Source organism: Meleagris gallopavo, chromosome 4 (assembly GCF_000146605.3).
Source record: "Meleagris gallopavo isolate NT-WF06-2002-E0010 breed Aviagen turkey brand Nicholas breeding stock chromosome 4, Turkey_5.1, whole genome shotgun sequence".
Classification (NCBI taxonomy): domain Eukaryota; kingdom Metazoa; phylum Chordata; class Aves; order Galliformes; family Phasianidae; genus Meleagris; species Meleagris gallopavo.
The window spans coordinates 53281853-53298798 of NC_015014.2; the positions used below are offsets into that span (position 1 = coordinate 53281853).

The 16946-nt window shown below is 38.2% G+C and overlaps 1 protein-coding gene across 5 annotated transcripts in view; it reads left to right on the plus strand.

The window, feature by feature from the left end:
* The first annotated feature begins 3489 nt into the window (after window positions 1-3489).
* Window positions 3490-16946, plus strand: part of CCDC149 (coiled-coil domain containing 149) — a 47150-nt gene continuing 33693 nt past the window's right edge. For 2 of the 5 annotated variants that reach the window (XM_031553169.1, XM_031553170.1), the window contains exons 1-3: window positions 3490-3718; window positions 7536-7697; window positions 8214-8252. In XM_031553169.1, coding sequence (XP_031409029.1) covers window positions 7638-7697; window positions 8214-8252 — 99 coding nt within the window. In that variant the 5' untranslated portion in view covers window positions 3490-3718; window positions 7536-7637. Of the gene's footprint in view, window positions 3719-7535; window positions 7698-8213; window positions 8253-12998; window positions 13260-16946 lie in introns of those variants that run through there. The other 3 variants (XM_019614924.2, XM_031553167.1, XM_031553168.1) reach the window with 3 other exon arrangements.

Genomic DNA, 16946 nt, shown 5'->3' on the forward strand with positions numbered 1-16946 from the left:
TGACTTCTGTTATGATTTAACCTAAAAACTCAATCCAGAAATTGAACATTTACTTCTGTTTTAAAGGTTTCTTGATTGCAGCAAAGTTTAAGGGCTGTGCTAAGCTACGTTCTTGCAAATACTGTAGTATTCATATAATTCCTGTTGTTTTTTTTGTTTTTGTTTTTCAGAAACAGTTAGAGACATAGTGACATTCCTTCTCTCTGTTCCTACAGCAAGCTGTAAGCTTTGTTTCTACGTGAAGTGTGTAGAACACAGTGACATTGATGCAGTTTCTCTTCTGCCTTCCTAGTTCTTTGACTATTGTGATTAACTTTGTGTGATCTACCCATTTACCTGCTAGGGGGTCTGCGAGAAAGTGGCTCTGGCTTATTAAGTAAATTGTAATTTGTTTTTCTGATTTACTCAATTTCTCAACATGCAATTTCAGGGTAAGATATAGAGCTTAGTTTCCAGAGCTCTTAGTTTCAGTTAGGTAATTTAAAATTTGTTCCCTACACATTACACAAGCATTTTGAGGCACTGTCAAAGCATAAGGTTTAACATTGACAGGAGGAGACTTGGTAGCTCTGAAGAAACACACTCACATAGCTGATGGACAGTTAAAACGTGGAGTGGGATTTAAAATCTTGACCTAAAAGGCCAGAAGCCAGTAGGTTCAAATCAATGTGACATATTTGTTCATTTCCACACACTTGGTCCTCCAAATTTGAAAGCTGTAAGGCACTTCTGTTGAAATACTTGTCAAAGCAACTGTAAGATTTTTAAGTCTGGTGTTGCAGGTGTTAGGAAAAGTGGTAGTGTTCAGTTTTGCAGTTTTGATCCTTACAGATAGGTGTGTAGACAAATACTTGTACACACAGCTGTATATCTCTGTAGTTTGGCTCTTCGTTCTTCATTAGAAAAAGGAGTACTTGCTTATTTCAATGTTTTCTTTTTTTGTGTTTACTATTTTTGTCTTTTTTTCTCTCGTTCCACTCTAGCGCCTTTTGCACTGTGCTCTTTCACATCTCTTTCGCTGCTTTTATAATGCTCATCACCAGCTTCTGGCATGTGTTTGGCCTCCATGCATACAAGTGGTTTCACTTGTGCTACAGCCTTTCAGGCGTAGTGTGCACCTGGTTCAGCAGTCTTTGTGCCATATGTACCTTGAATAGTCATTAACTTTGAATAGGTTGACATAGAAAGGCATGCTGGGTTAAAGCCAACTTTGCAAATACTGAAGGAACAGAAGGAGTCATTCTTTCCATCTTGCAAACTAAATACAAAAGAGCAAGCTACAGGAGTGAGAATCTACGTAATTTTTGCCCACTCCTGAGCAGAGTTCAAGAATCCTTCATGGGTGAATATATATAAAGGTGAAGCACTCTATTATATTATACAAGATAATTTTTATCTGAAGTCTGGATTTTTGTCTTCCATTTGCATTACTGCGTAGCCCATGTTTGAGATATTTAAAAGACAGTGTAAAGCTGTAGAATTAATATCTAGTTAATAATAGTTTGTTTGACACAAATGTCACAGCAAGAACTTTCCTGCTGGCTGGACTGAGTTGAGATGTTGACCTAAATACTCAAAACTATGTGATTTTAATCTCAAAATACTATCTCAAGAGGAGGGCTCATTTCTTTGAACGTGTTTTTGAATGTCTCTTTATTTTGGAAACAAACAAACAAAACAAAAAAACACACCAAAATCCATGATGCAAACAAGATATCTGTCTCACCGGGAAGAGGATGAAAAAAGGGCAGTATGACTGATATTGTTTGGTTAAGTGCACTGCTAGAAAGCTGTTACGGTAAGATGTTATACAGGGCTCTTCACTGAAAAGAGTTTGTGAAAATAATTTTGATCACCTAAATCTTCATTGTGGAGTTTGCTATTAAGTATTTTTAAATGTCCATATTTACTTCCCAGTCTGACTTATGGATAAGCTAAGTTACCAATTTAGACAACTCATGTAAGTCAATTCCTTACTGCCTCAGTTTTCTTCCCTGTATGGATGAGATGAAGCATAACTAAATGTTATTAATGGGAGTGAAAGCTGTGGTGTATTGATGCTGTTTGAGGATAGGTGAGATAGTTTTGAGAGGTTGTAGAAGCTTCTGACTCTGAATGTTCTGCTACAGAGAAGAGTGATTTCAGTTTTTGCCTGACTTTCATGTTATCTGCCTTGGAATTCATGTGATCTAGAGATGATGACAGAAATAGTGATTAGGAAATAAGTATTAGCGTGATCATTGGGTGCTTAGATGAGTTGAACAGTATCAGGAGATCATTTGTGATGGGGAAAAACCACTTTTGCATAGTGTGCAAGACCACCTCTGTCTTTGCTTACTTCTGTCAGTACAGTCTTTACAGTGCTTTCTACTGAGGTCAGTGATTGCTCCGCCAGTAACTTTCCTGAGACTCGGCACTGGTTCTGACATCATACTGCTTGGAGGACGTGTACTTTTGGTGGTGTTTTCCACTGAAAGCAAGAAGGTTTCCTAGGATACTCATAGGTTAGAGTGGCTCTCCTCCCTTCTTTCTGATGGCTCCCCTCTTACACTTGCCAGTTTTCAGAATTAAATCCAACGTCAAATTGGTACTCTTTCCTTGTCACCTCCCGCATATTGTAGCATCTACTTTGTGCTATTTACAGCTACTTATGCATGACTGTGCTTCCTAAAATTAGTTGGAAAAAATTTAGGTTCCATTTAATTTGTCATTCCCAAAAGGCTATTTCTTGATTATTAACTGTGTATGATCTTTGGCACTGCACAGGGAATGTGCTCTTGAGCTTCCTTCCCTAATAATTGCCAGATTAAAACTTGGAGGAATAGTTTTGGGGAATGATTTATCTAAACTACAACTACTGAGCAGTAGTTCTAGTTGAAATAGCTGTATGTTCCTGATGTGAATTCTGAATAAGAGTGAGAAACTTAACCTGCTTGTAACTTAGCCCTTATTGCTGCACAATGAACTGAAGAGAAGAGGAAGGAAAATTAGTGAGATTTTCATAACTACAATGTATCTTTGATTTTCTGACTTCTCAAAGAGGGTGTGAAGTGTAGTTAACCAAACCTATCTGAGGGGATTGTGCAGGGTTTGGAATCACTCGTCTTAGAGGTTTTCAGAATAAGGGCAAATGCCAGGAACTGTAGACAAGGACAGAGTGAGGGAAATGGATGCTCTGAGGTCCCTGGGTAATTGAGTTGGCACCGTAATTAATGACTTCCTTTGGGAAAGGGAGTGGAAATGCTGAAGGTTCTTACACTGTGACTTACTTTTTTCCATAGTTCTTGGTAATTGTGAGAGGTGCTAAAGACCTGCCTGCTGGGATTTCAGGTAGCAAAGAAGTATCTGCTTCTCATGTCTCCATGTTCCAGGTTGGACTAAGATAGTCATAGAACCATAGAATCATAGAATCCTAGTCACAAAGGCACTGGGGAACAAACATGGTGAAGTTCGTAATGCAAATATTAGTATGCAAACACAGGGCTGGGTCACACTGTGAGGGGGTTCTGAGTTACCAAATGAGATGACTTGATGTTAATTCTTAAAGGATCAGCGAAGATGATTTGGTGTAATACTGTCACCAGGACAAGATCTGGTGTTCTGAGCAAGCTGCTTACATTACAGTGAATGATACAAACTTGTGTCAAACTCCAGAAGTTAGGAGGTAGCTAGAGGAGGAAGTGCTGGTCAGGAGTTGGTATTGTGTGTTACACCCAAGGTAAGTACATTGTTTTGGATTTTATTGGAGGTGGGAGGCAAATGGCTAGTAATTGCACATTGCTTTGAGTTTGAGTGTTTGGCTCTTCCAGATAACTTCAGGTTAAACTCTTCCAACTTCAGGGAAGCAAAATTACTGAAACCTGGCCAGCAAACACCCCAGAGAGTAATGTTGCAGTGCATTTTGGGGCTCTGCAACTTGTAACTTGAGCAACAAACTTGCCTGCAAGAGCAAAGTGAAGTGAAATCTGATAAGACTAAAGGCAGTTAATTAGTAGTTGGATCAATTATCCAAAGGATGTTGAATAGAGGTTACAGTTTCTCTGAGAGTGTGGTGAATGATGGATTTCCAGGCCCACATACCTCATGGTGGCCCGTGCGTGTAGGAGGACACAAAATCCTGAAGTGTTAAGAGAATGTGAAGTACGAGCCACACTGATTTCAAAGCAGAACTTGGAGAAAATATCTTTGCTTTTAGCCTCAGGTATTTTCCTTCTTGGCAGCAATTGCCATGAAATAGCCAAGTAATTTGTACAAATTTATTTTATGATAGGAATTTGGTGTGTTTGTTTGTTTAAAAAAAGAAGGTTGAAAACCTTGACGTGTCCCAGGTTCATTTGATTATTAGACCATGTCTGTGGTGCCATTAATGAGATGTGTCCGGATCTATCACTAAAAATAGCAGTGGACAAATAGTAAGTGTTTGATGTAGAGTCACCTTGGAGCAGCTCCACTCTCCTGTAATGTCAGTCTTTTTTTACTCAATTTCTCTAAAGTAGTTATCTGGCTGTAAAGCAGTTCGGGCAGTAATGTAGGATGTCATATATATTCCCTTAATTATTATGATCTTCCTTGTAGCAATTATAATTTGCTTTATTACAGATAACAGCAAATATAGATAAAAGTCACTAGGCAGATATGAGAAGTTGTACACAGTAGCTGGTTCTTGCTTAACTTTGTTTTTTAAATTCAAAGATTCTTTTGAAATGTCAATTAAAAGGAAACAAAAAATAACAAGAATATACCATATTTTTACAATAGATAACAGAATGCACTTGTTTGTCTCACAGGATAGGCTGTACGTGAGACATTGCCTTCTTTTGTCAAGTGCAGTGGAAGAAATCTTTGTACAAATGACAGAAGCATCTGTTGAATTCCTTTTCTCAGACTGTGTTGGAAATTTTTTCTTAGTGCTTGCATTGCTCCATAAAGACTTTTAAAGTCCTATGTTCTTTTTGAAAGCATACCAGCTTGGCTGCACGCCTTTGCTTATGTGTAGAAGACTGCTGATGGGACTCAGTTATTTCTGCAAGTATAGTTCTTATCTGTTATACACTGGTTAAGTCAACTTATGGTCATTAGTACATTTTTTCTTTCTTTCGTCTTTTTTTTTTTAATATATATTCTGAAGCATATCTATATTGAATAACTTCCTTGAGGTCTTTCTTTGTATAATTTATTTTTCTTTCAAAAATGGTAACTGGAATTGGAAACATAGCTCTGCCAAATAATCAAATTCCACAAGAATGCTGTGATTTTATTGACCCTACCATAAACCCATGGAAACAAATTACTATATATTATTGCTATTTTTATGCCATTTATTTGGGAAACTCAATATATGCAGAAGACAAAAATTGCTTCAAAAAGCACACTAGATGCAGATTTTTATGGTAAAATCCAGCCAGCCCACTTTCTTCCATAAGGTCTATCATCAGCATTTAATTAATCAAGTTAAACTTATTCTACACAAGGAGGAGAGGATTTTTGCTTTTCATGTAGGCCCTGAACTCCTGTTTCTGCATCCTGCTTAGGGTTCGGCCACTGCTGGCATAACAGATAATGGAGAGTTTCCTTATTCTCACCAATGCTGCTGTAAAAGATGAAGCCCCACTGGTGTGCCTTGAAGTAGTGGCAGAAGCAGGTTTTGTTTGCCACTATGTTTCCTGCCTGGTAAGGATTCTGTGGGCCTAGCTCATAGTCCAGATCAGCTTCTGACTTTCACACAGCACCCCATGAATGGCCATTTGCAGGAATGGGGCTGGTTCAGGATTTGGGGTTTTTGCTTTGTTCTGTGTTTTTTAAGTGACTGGGGGAGTAATTTGTAATTACTGCGTCAGATTGTACTTATTTACAAAGAGTTCAGTGAAGGCATATTTTTGAACTGACTAAGGCATGAGATGAAGCTGGAAAAAGAGAAAATAGATTGTCAAAGACAAGTATTTCACTGTAAGTGAAAGAATGATTTTATCAGGTTTAGGGCAGTTTACCACGTCACTATAATCTTTTGCTGACAATATTAAAGTTTAGCTTCTGATGCCTTTCCATGTTTTATCAGGGGACTTGACATTTGTGTAAGGTATCAGTAAGGACATAAGTACAGAGTTACAGTTGCCTTTGTAAAGTTGATGCGAAGGCATCATAATCCAGAAAATTTATGGCAGGATTTCAACTTCAGTAGTGCCAGAAATAAAATTAATCCAAGGTAGAAGTGTCCTTTTTGAGAGTTCAAACCCTTCTTGGAATTGCTTTTCTCATTCCCTTTCAACTTTTTTGCAACTAAGCATTTACCGTTTTTGGAAAATGTTGTCTCTAGTACTATGCTAAACTCTCCTTTCCCTCTCTCATTTCCTTGAAATTGAGGTTAACGAAGTCAGTTCCAAGTAAGTACTACATATGGGTGATGATTTTTATCCCAAAGAGCAGCACTGACTTGAAGAGTGTGGAAGTGCTGATGCTCTTGCTTTGTGCAAGAGCCCGTAATGACAAAGTATTCTTGTCAGAGTATGTAATGAAACTATAAATTGTTTTCATGAATGCTGTGATATTTGGTCTCTTGCAGAGCACAGTCAGAGTGTATTTAGTGCCACATTTCATGTGAGTAACATCAGAATTAGAAATATTACATAGAATGAGTAGTGTCAGGAGATGGGTGAGAAGAATCTGCTGACTGACCATTGTGTTAAATGGAAGAAGTTGCCTGAAGCTTCTGATAGGTAAAATTCAGCTGCTGTAGATGTTGATCTCTTTTCCTCTCCACAGGGAAAGGCAGTGAAATAGATCAGATAAATGTAAAAGAAATGAGATTTGTAAGCTCTGCTTCTCTTTGTGTATGAGCCCTACACGTAAGAGGTGATGAAAGGAGAGAAAGTCTCACTTGTGTCTTCCCTCTCCTTTCAAATGCTTGCAATATTCCTGCATTATTTCACATTCTTGTGTAGTATTGCAGCACACTGAGACAGTGAAATAATTTCCTTTGTCAGTGCTTATAGGGTACACACTAAAATTGATTCAGGTACTTTTTGGTAGGCGCTCGTACTGCTCTTTTGGCCATAACAGGGCCCTCTTTCACTGCTTGGAAGAAGTATGAGTCCAGAGGACATCGCTGGTAGTGGGGAAAAGAGGGAGTGCAGAGAGAATGAGGTGGGAAGTGCTGGTGCTACCAGAGCTGGCTCTTGCGGAAGCAAGTAGAAAAGGGCATTTGCAAAGGCTGCTTCTTCCAGCAACCTTCCTGGGCTTTCAGGCCAAAATTCTCATTCTATTATATTGAGGGAAAAGAGTGGAAATATGAATTGCTAAATTTTGTAACTCACGGTAATCAGGAGAGCATGTGGCCTTGCGAATGGATTTTCGTGATTCTGAAATAACAAATTTCTTTTCAGTGAGTAACAATAAGCTAAGAAGATTTGTAACAGAGTTTCATTCTGTGCAGTGAGTTGTCTTCCATCTTCTCAGTGAAAAACTGGAGACTGTTGAATCTAGTAGGGGCTGGGGTAGGAGTGGCTGGTAACATTCATGTTGTTTTTTCTCCTCTGCAGTACCTGGTGTGCAAGAGGAAGCTTGAAAGTAAAAAGGAGGCATTGCTGATCCTCTCCAAAGAGCTGGATACTTGTCAACAGGAAAGAGACCAGTATAAGCTCATGGCCAACCAGCTTCGAGAACGACACCAGTCTCTGAAAAAGAAGTATCGGGAGCTGATTGTAGGTTGTTTTTATTGTATACTGCATGAGTAGGGGACAAGAAGCAACTTGAATATCAAAAGCATTCTATAATGAGTGCTGTAGAAAGCGTTTAGGTACTTGTTTATAGTAGCCCTGCAGTTGTACAGTCCTGATCATATTATTACTCATTTGTTCCGCACTGATGAGGTAGTGGCTGTTATATAAGACACAGTAAGACAGTTTGTGCTTGGAGAAAATTAGTTTCAGTCATAATTCCATTTAAAAACTGACTGCAGTATTATTATTCCACAGCAACTTAATGTACCGTTATGAAAAACAATGCAAAATAAATTTGTAATGACCTGCTGTTTTAGAAAGACAAAAAAATCTTCAGCCTTAGAAAAAAATGTAAGGTGAAATGAACATTACTGATGTTAATCAAGATGCAGTATTTTTGAAACAATTAAGAAAAAATTACTTAAAATTATGTTTTTAAAAGTGATACTCAAAGCTTAAGAAGTAATTTGCCAATAACATATATCTGTTTATTTGTAGGATGGAGATCCATCCCTTCCCCCTGAAAAGAGGAAACAGGTAGGATTGATTTTTTGTTCGACGTTGCTTATCTGCTTTGAAAATTTTTTGCAAAAGTGTGAAAATGCTAGCTATGGAATCTGGTAAAAAGCAAACATTTCTGCAAACTGAACAGTCAGGTTACAAATTCAGACATCTTTTGCTTTGTTCTAAACATTTAATCCTGAAATATCTGAACTATCATTATTAGAATATATGGTTATTGCTTTTATGTTCACCAGAGATTGAATCTGGACAGTGTACAGAAATGTGAGATCGCTCTTGTTTGTCCTTCTTGCACTGAGCTCTAAAATGGGTTCATGACTGAACTTTTCATACTTCTGAAGCAGATTGGGAATGTGTTGTCTGCATCCCATAATTGTTACTTTATTGTTGTGGGAACTGTTTTCCTTTAGATACTCTCCCAAGTCATTTGAGTTCTATGGGTTATAAGTGGTAAGAACAACAGTAATTGGATTTTATGGTTCCCTTGAAAATCTTAATGCCTACTTTTTTTTTTCTTTTTTTTTCCCCCCAGAAATCTTTAAACAGAGTCCCTATTGCAGGATGTTGTCTGTCACACCCTGCTATTATCTTAACTTTTAGAAAAAAAAATGACGCCCATAGGAAAATACGTGAGAAGATAAGAGTATCCAAAAGGACAAAAGTTGTTCCTGTAATTGCTAGTCCTGAAAGTCTCAGACTTGGACTGCTTAAACCATGGATATTGCATGGGTATCAGTGGCAGATTTTTTATTGATCATTCTTTCCCTTGGAGTTTGAATGTATTTCTTGCTGTTTTATTAAAATTTTAGGGTCATAGAGTTTTGGTGGTTCTAAACTAAACTTTCAGAGGCAATGTAATTACTCCTTTATGCACTTAAACAAATAGCTGCTGAGAAGTTAGTGTCTCAGTGCACAACCATTTAACATGCTTGTTGCTTTTCATAATTCATTTAAATTCTATTAACACAGTTCTAATGAAAGTTTATGACCAGATGTGGGTTTGAGCATTGTCACTACTCAAATTGGGATTGAAGAATATACAATAAAACGAAAAAAATAAAATCAGCAATATAGTATATGGGTCATTACAGAGATGAATAGGAAGGGAGACTTGGCAGCATCCCATAGACGCTGTTCTAATTCCTCTTACATTTTTTCAAAACAAATAAAGCTGACGCTTGTTTCTAAAATACCGGTCGAATTTATTCTGAATTCGGATGCTGTGACTATATTAAGTTTTGGCAAATTTCATCATGGTGCTTGGAAAGTCATTTTATCTAGCCAGGAGTCTTTTTCTGTGAGGAAATGATGTATTCATGCTAGATAAGAGAGAAAGAAAGAAAATCTTGTTCTCAGATGCGGTCATTTTAGAGGTTTCCCTGAAGGACAATATGTATTATGACCTGTATATTAATAGGCTGTTAGCACCCTTCTTGAGTTTTTGTTTTCTCAGGAAGTGTGTCTATAACATACAAGGTGTTTGATCTGGAATAGTCAGGGCAACTCAGGAAGAGAATACTTTTACTTTGAGAAATGCACCAAAGCATAATAAAAGAAAGTTGTATTTTTTCCACTGTTACTGTAAATGCATTTATTTGAGTACCTTGTCTTACTCAAGAAAGAGTTATGTTCTCTGTGCTCTTTTGGACTTTTCTAACCCCTTTTTACTCAGAAAATCTAGCTACGTGCTGGGAGAAGTTTGTTACTGCAGTCACTTTATAAAAGATCCTGATCCTGTAATGAATTTTGTGTGACACAACAGTACATGCTGTTCTTGTGGTCAGGAGTGAGATAAAAATATGACATGCTGAACAATTTGCTTCCTGTTACGTTTCTGTATTGCAAATGAAAAATTATTGTTGAAAACTTCAGTCTGCAATCCTAAATGTAATAGTTGGGTTGGATTTGCTACTTTCTTCTCCATTTCTTCATGTTTCACCTTTATTATGCTTTGAGACTTCTTAAAACATCTTTTTTTCAATTGCATTCTTTTTCTCATTTGTCACAGCACAGAGTTCTCTTGAATGGAGATCTCATGTAACTGGGCAATTTCAATCAGCAGGCACATATTTACTGGTTTCATTTAAAAGGTATCATTACACGCAACACTCCGCAGTATTTTTCCTCCTGAGGCCATGTGTGTGATGGTACACATCTCTGACATAATCTGGATGTGTACCGTTCTGCCAAGCAGCGAAGTGGGAACAAGAAATTGTGTTGCTGTAGTCTCTTCTCTCACTGTAGGTGTTTTTCCACTAGTAGTGCTATCACAGTCTATGAGCTATAAATGTGTTCTTGGCCCCTCTTTATACCAAACATTCAGAATTAAGTGCTGCTGCTGAAGGTAGTGTTGTTTTGTCATGTCGTATGATGTCAGGTGTAATTTTTGGATAAATAATGGCGTGATGAAATGTTTCAGGAAGGTAGGAATAATGAAGAGTTGATTTTTGATGTTGCAATTCACCAGAGATAGTAAGCAATAGACATTTCCTATTTTGAAAGGCATGTTAAAATATTGGTCTGCCTGCAGAGCTTCTGTTGTGCATCCTATATAAGTTGAAAATCTCCCATTCTGCAGTGATATGCATTTTATATGCATTTATATGCATTTGCTGTGATACAGAACACTTTGATGACATTGACGTTTTATGACAAATACTAGGAATCTGTTGGGCAGCGTAGCACTGCTGGAAAAGTTAAAGAAAAAAAGATCAGTGGGATTTCTAGCTTGATTTATAGTGATTACTGTTGTCTTCCACATTGTTTAAATTTTTGGTATAACTTTAGTCTGAGAGAAGCTTTGTTGTGTGTCAAGAGTAAAGCTGCAATGCATGTGTTCCCTGGTGAGGTCTTATGTTTGTATTTTAAATGTGTGAAGTCTCAAATTAAATTGGACTAAACGTCTCAGAATCAGAACGGTTGAGGTGGGAAGTCACCCCTTGATCGTCTGCTTCAACCCACTGCTCAGACAGGGTCAGCTAAAGCAGGTTGCCCAGGGCCCTGTCCAGCTGGGTTTTGAACATCTTCAAGGGACTGACATTCTACAGACTCCTTGGGCACCCTATTCCAGTGTCTCACAGGTTTTGTGTTTGGGTAGAAATTCACATTTTAAATTGTGTTCCTTTTTCTTCATTTCCTCTGTCGTGTATTTATATACATTGATGGGATCCTGCTTGAGCCTCCTCCAGGCTGAATAGTTCCAGGTCTCTCATCCTTTTCTCGCACAAACATAAAAGATGCTCCAACTCCTTAATCATCCTAGTGCATCTTCCTTGCATGTTTGTTGAGTACTCATTCTCTCTCCTCTATCAGTTCTCTTTTAGTCAAGCAGGTCCAGTGCTTTCCAAGCCTTGATGAGAGTCCTATGCTAACAACACCCTTGCTATTAGGAGTCTCATAACTTAATGGTGACATAATCATACTACAAAGCACAGCTTTCTAGTTAATCTCTTTGCCAGAGGAGGAAGCTCATCAAGAACGTGTGTGCCTCTTCCCTGAAAGTCATGGTATTTGACCCTGTTTTAGGTATCGATGTCCCAATGTGATTCATTCAAGCCAAAACTCTTACTGCTTGATTGTCATGGAAGCACATTAGCCACTCAATGAGACTTTGTTTAGACAGCTTGACTTTTGTTAATGTATAAATTCATGAGTGTGACATTTAGAGCCAAGCAGAACATCAGAAACGCTGGAGGATCCAGACAGAAATATGTTGTGACATGCTGCAAATGGACCCATTTTGGTCCTTTTCACTTCTGCTTCCAGCTTAATGTACTCAACTGTCAATGCAGTTTCAAAACAAACTTCAGGGATTGCCTTATGACCGTTTTTGACGTCGTTGTTAAAAAATGATTACTGTGACTATTTGTTCATTAATGAATTCAGGAAGTTTTGCTAGCCTTGTGCTAAGGCACAAAAGCTGCGTTCAGAGTCCTGTGAGATAAAATCTTCAGATAAAGCACTGTACGGGGTAAGCAATCATTTTGTATTTATCTCTCACGAGTGCTGTGAAGATTAATGTGATTTCCTCCTTTGTTCAGAGGGTTTGAAGATGAAAAACATTATGCATGTGCCAAATTGAGACCTGTGTGCTTTGCTGTGGTTTGTAGGTGCATGTTTGACTGCCACAGCGTGAGGCAGCAGGTGCACAACAGTGAGATCACTTGCCTTTGTGACAGTTGAGAGAACAATATTCCCATGGATTTCAAAATGTGGGAGTATAGTCAGGGAAGAGATTCTGTATTCTGCATGTATGCAAAGTCAAGAATTTCCTGAACATGCTGTGAATTATGTTTCTTGAAATGACACTGTTGTTTCTTCCACCTGTAGATTTTTGCAGTGAGCATGAGGCTTGGAGAGACAAAATGCTGATTCTAACAGATGTGACTGTCGCTCTTTAAAATTTTGAGTGTTGTTCAGATCTGATGTTTATCACGTGCTCTGCTCTTCTGATTGCTGTGTCTTACCTTGATGGAATAGAGATACTTGTCACACCCCTGCACCTGAATACTCTTGATAAATATTCTGTTAATTAGTCAGGGCACTCAATGTGTTTAAGAGATTTTGATTCTTTCTTTGTCTGCATTATAATAATGTTTAGGTTGTCTCTAGAGTCTCAAAGCAGCCATTTTTGTTAAATCAACGAAACAATCTTCTGCCCTAGTATGGCAGTCTTTGTATAAGTAAAATTAATCATTTCTCTTTGAATACGTTCATCTTCTATCAACAAAATTCTGATGCCCTATTCTTGCCTGTATGAAGTATGAGGGAACTGAAGCAAGCTACTTGAAACGTCACACTGAAGAAATCTCTGCCAATTAACTTCTCGTGATATTTGAGAGGTGAGGTTTTGGGAAAGCAGACTTTGGCATCTTCAAGGATCTGATTGGTAATGTCCCATGATGCATCCTAACACAAAGGAAGTCGGACAAAAATGCCAGAAGGCCTTCATGGATGAAGAAGTTGCTCCTGGACAAACTCAAACACAAAAGGAAAGCCTACAGAAAGTTACAGCATGGACAGGTAGCCTGGGAGGAGTACAGGTGCATTGTATGAATAGCTGGGATGGAATTGGGAAAGTTATAAATCCTACATGGAATTGAATCTGCCCAGGGATGCCAAGGGCAACAAGAAAGGCTTTACAAGTTAATACTAACACCTGCTGCTTATGATGTATGTTAGCAAGTTGCTTTGCAAAAACTGTCCTCTGTAGTCTGTAGTTGATGGTAACATTTCTTTCTTTGTCAGTCTTCAGTGTGTGCCTTAGGTTTGGCTATGTGCTGTTTGATCCTGTGTAACACTGTGCTAAGCTAACACACAGAAAACTCATTGTAAAGGAGGGTAGGAGTATTTGGCTTATATGCCTAGCGATAGAATGGCTTTCTGGTTTTATTAAACAACTCAATAAAAACAGTTTTATAAGCAAGAGTGCTGAGTATCTTGTAAGTATATGAATGTTAGCAAGTTTTTCTTGTTCAGCAAAGCCCTGTCAAGTTTTGACTGGTTTGTTTCTGTGGTGGGATTCCTTCCTGGTTCTCAAAGTGCATATAGTCAGAAGAAGAGGGGTGTTCCTTCTCTTTTATTCGACTGCTTGGCAAGGCTTTGACTTTTGCTGTTGTTTTTCCTGGGGAAATATGACCCATTTTATGTATTTAATGTGCCTAGGATGTATAAATGTAGAAGTCTTCTGTGCATAATCTTTCTACTTAAAAAGAAAGATGATTTTTGCTGCTTTATTGTAAGGAAACTGTAGGTGAACAGTAGTAGTTGGTAAGCAAAACAGGTTTTTCTGTATTAATGCAGCCACTGCAATCATATAAAAGCACTGCAGGAGAAACTGCAATTAAATTTGCTATCAGTCATACCAATCAGGTGTGCTTAATGTTTCATCACACTTTTTTTCCACCTGTCCTAAGAACTCAAAGAACTCAGTGTTCTTTGTTTGAAGGTGTGGCTGAAAAAAGCAAAAGACTGTAAGCTGTGGTATAGAAATAATATGTTTGTATTTTAAAATATTTTTTAACTGTAAAGGTTCCCCCTTTAACAAATTACTTTTTCAGACAGCATCTAAAGGCAGAAAGTCTTTTGTTTTTTTTTTAAATGTCAGATAAGATTTATGTGCAAGAGGATTGAGAGGTATATTAAAGCCAGTGTTACTATCCATCATTTTTTAAAGTGATGTGAAGAAAAATAACACTGTGAATGTGTAGCTAGATTTGCAAAATTGTTGAAGAATCCAAATTCAAGGGTAGTGTGTAATGCCAGAGATGACTGTTTAGAGTTCCATGTTATTTATAGTTTTTCTTTGAGGTCATCAGTTCAAATTCTGTGGGTCAGTAATGAGCAAAGATCTCTTGCTGTCTGACAGCTGACTTGCATTAGTAAATTCATATTTATAGGTATTTTTGTCAGTAGTTTCAGATGTTTGTCCATAGCTGAAAGTAAGGCTCTCTTCAACCTTCTATCCTCAAAATATTCTTGAGACTTTTAGCAGAAATCTAAGTGGAAAAGCTTCACGATCCCATCCCACTGAATCTTTTTTTCTTTTGTCTGCTCTGTGTTGCTTTTTTTTTTCCTAGCTAAAAAAAGTAGGCACTTCCCAGTGGGCACTCCCACATCACACTTTTTCTCTCAGCTTCCAGTGGGATCTTTGCCATATGTTGCACTTGCTTTTGGTTAGCAGAAAAAAGGAATTTTGGCATAGATTGTTCTGTCTAGTACTATAATGTGGGGTTGAACTGTGCTGAAATATACAGGCATGCTTCCTGTAGCAGACATGTAGAAGAATGCTGCGGAGGGTTAAGAATACTCCAAGCTGAAACTAGGGGTGGACTGGGCTTTGGAGAGATTTTCTGATATACTTGAAAGAAATACTCTTTGTTAATTAGAAAAACAAATGGCTGCATTGAGAGAGGACAGGAGGCGCACAGTTTCCTCTGTTCTGGGTTGTTGCAGAGGCAAGAGAAGATGAGGCTGCAGAAGGATATAGACCTCTGCGTCTTTCCCTTTCCCTGGGTGAGGGAGGTGATTGTCCCCCTCTATTCTGCCCTCATGAGGCCTCAGTTGGGGTCCTTTGTCCAAGTCTAGGACACTCAACACAGGAAAGAAGTGGAGCCTTTGGAGGGGGTCCAGAAGAGGGCCATGAAGATGATTCAAGGGCTGGAGCATTTCTCCTAAGAAGATAGGCTGAAGGGACTGGGCTTGTTCAGTCTGGAAAAGAGAAGGCTGCAGCCTTCCAGTATTTAAAAGGAGTTTATAAACTTGAGGAAAATCAACTTCTTACATGAGTAGGTAGTAATATTACAAGGGGAATGGCTTTGAACTAAAGGAAGAGAGGTTTAGATTAGAAGTCAGGGGGAAGTTTTTTACTGAGAGAGTGGTGAGGTGCTGGAACAGGCTGTCCAGAGAGGCTGTGAATGCCCCGTCCCTGGAGGGGTTTAAGGCCGGGTTGGATGGGGCCCTGGGCAATCTCATCTAGCAGTCTGTGGCAGGGGGATTGGAATTTGATGATCCTTCCACACAAGCCATTCCATGCAAGTCCCTTCCACACAAATCATTCCACGATTCTCTTCCTTTAACCACAGCTTATAAATCTATCTACATCATTCAAAGATACAGCTTTGAATAGCGTGAGTGAAAGAAGTGAAATTTCTGTCAGTTACAGGATTCTTTTTAAGGTTTCACTTAGCATCAAACTGTTGAAGAAACTGACAGTAGGGAAACTGAATTTGACTAATTTTCTGAGAGTTCTGTTATGCAGGTAAATGAAACAAACTTTAGCTTCCCTGCTAAAGAAACTTGTCTTGAATTTCTAAGTGAATTCTGTATGTGTTCTATGAATATTGAGAAGAAGTTGCCAGTTGGAAAAATGAATCACCTTTCTCCTTCCTTGGATTACTATTTCTCCCTTTTCTTCATAAAATATATTCTTAGAGGTCCTCCATTGCTAATTTTATCATCTTTCAACCATATGGTATGTTCTCTTCTGTGTGCCAAAGTACTGGTACCAAGTACAGGTGTTGTTCAAAGTATCTTCTTGGCTGGCTCTCTTGAAGCCCAGCAGAGCACCTGAAAATCAAATAATTCTCCTTCTACCCACATTTAACGGAGCTTTAATGAGTTCTTGCCAAAACCTTTAAAACAGGGAACAATCTAAATTACATGTTGTATGGTACCTCTAAGCCAGGGAAATGAGTAATTGCTAGAGACTGCTCCTGTGACACAGCTCAGTTGTTTTAGTCTAACACCAGTATAATAGAAGCTTTGCATTAAGGAACAGGTCTATACTTAGCTCATTGTAATGCTCTTAGTATGTTTAAATGAAGCTGTTTTATTTTGGTGTCTAAAATTCTAGTTTTAAGTTTCTTCTAAAATACCTGTCTCAAGTAGAAAGGTTTTTATCCCGTTAAGTCATTTATATGATTGAAAAATAAAATTTAGCATAGAGTCACACTGCAAGAGAAATGGTTTTAGGGAAAATAAATCTGAGTAGGAAGATTTAGTATAAGCATGGCAATGCATTTCCTGGACTTATTGGAAGCTGGGTCCTGACTACTGACTGCTGGAATCCTGGTGCTGTAGCCGTAAGGACAGATTAGTGAGACTGAGGTCTTCCCTGGTGTAGAAATAGCTGTAGCAGTGTTAGGAGTTGTTCAGATTCGCAATAAAAAGGGACTTTATAAATAGAATTATTTTTTTTTCAGAGAGGTT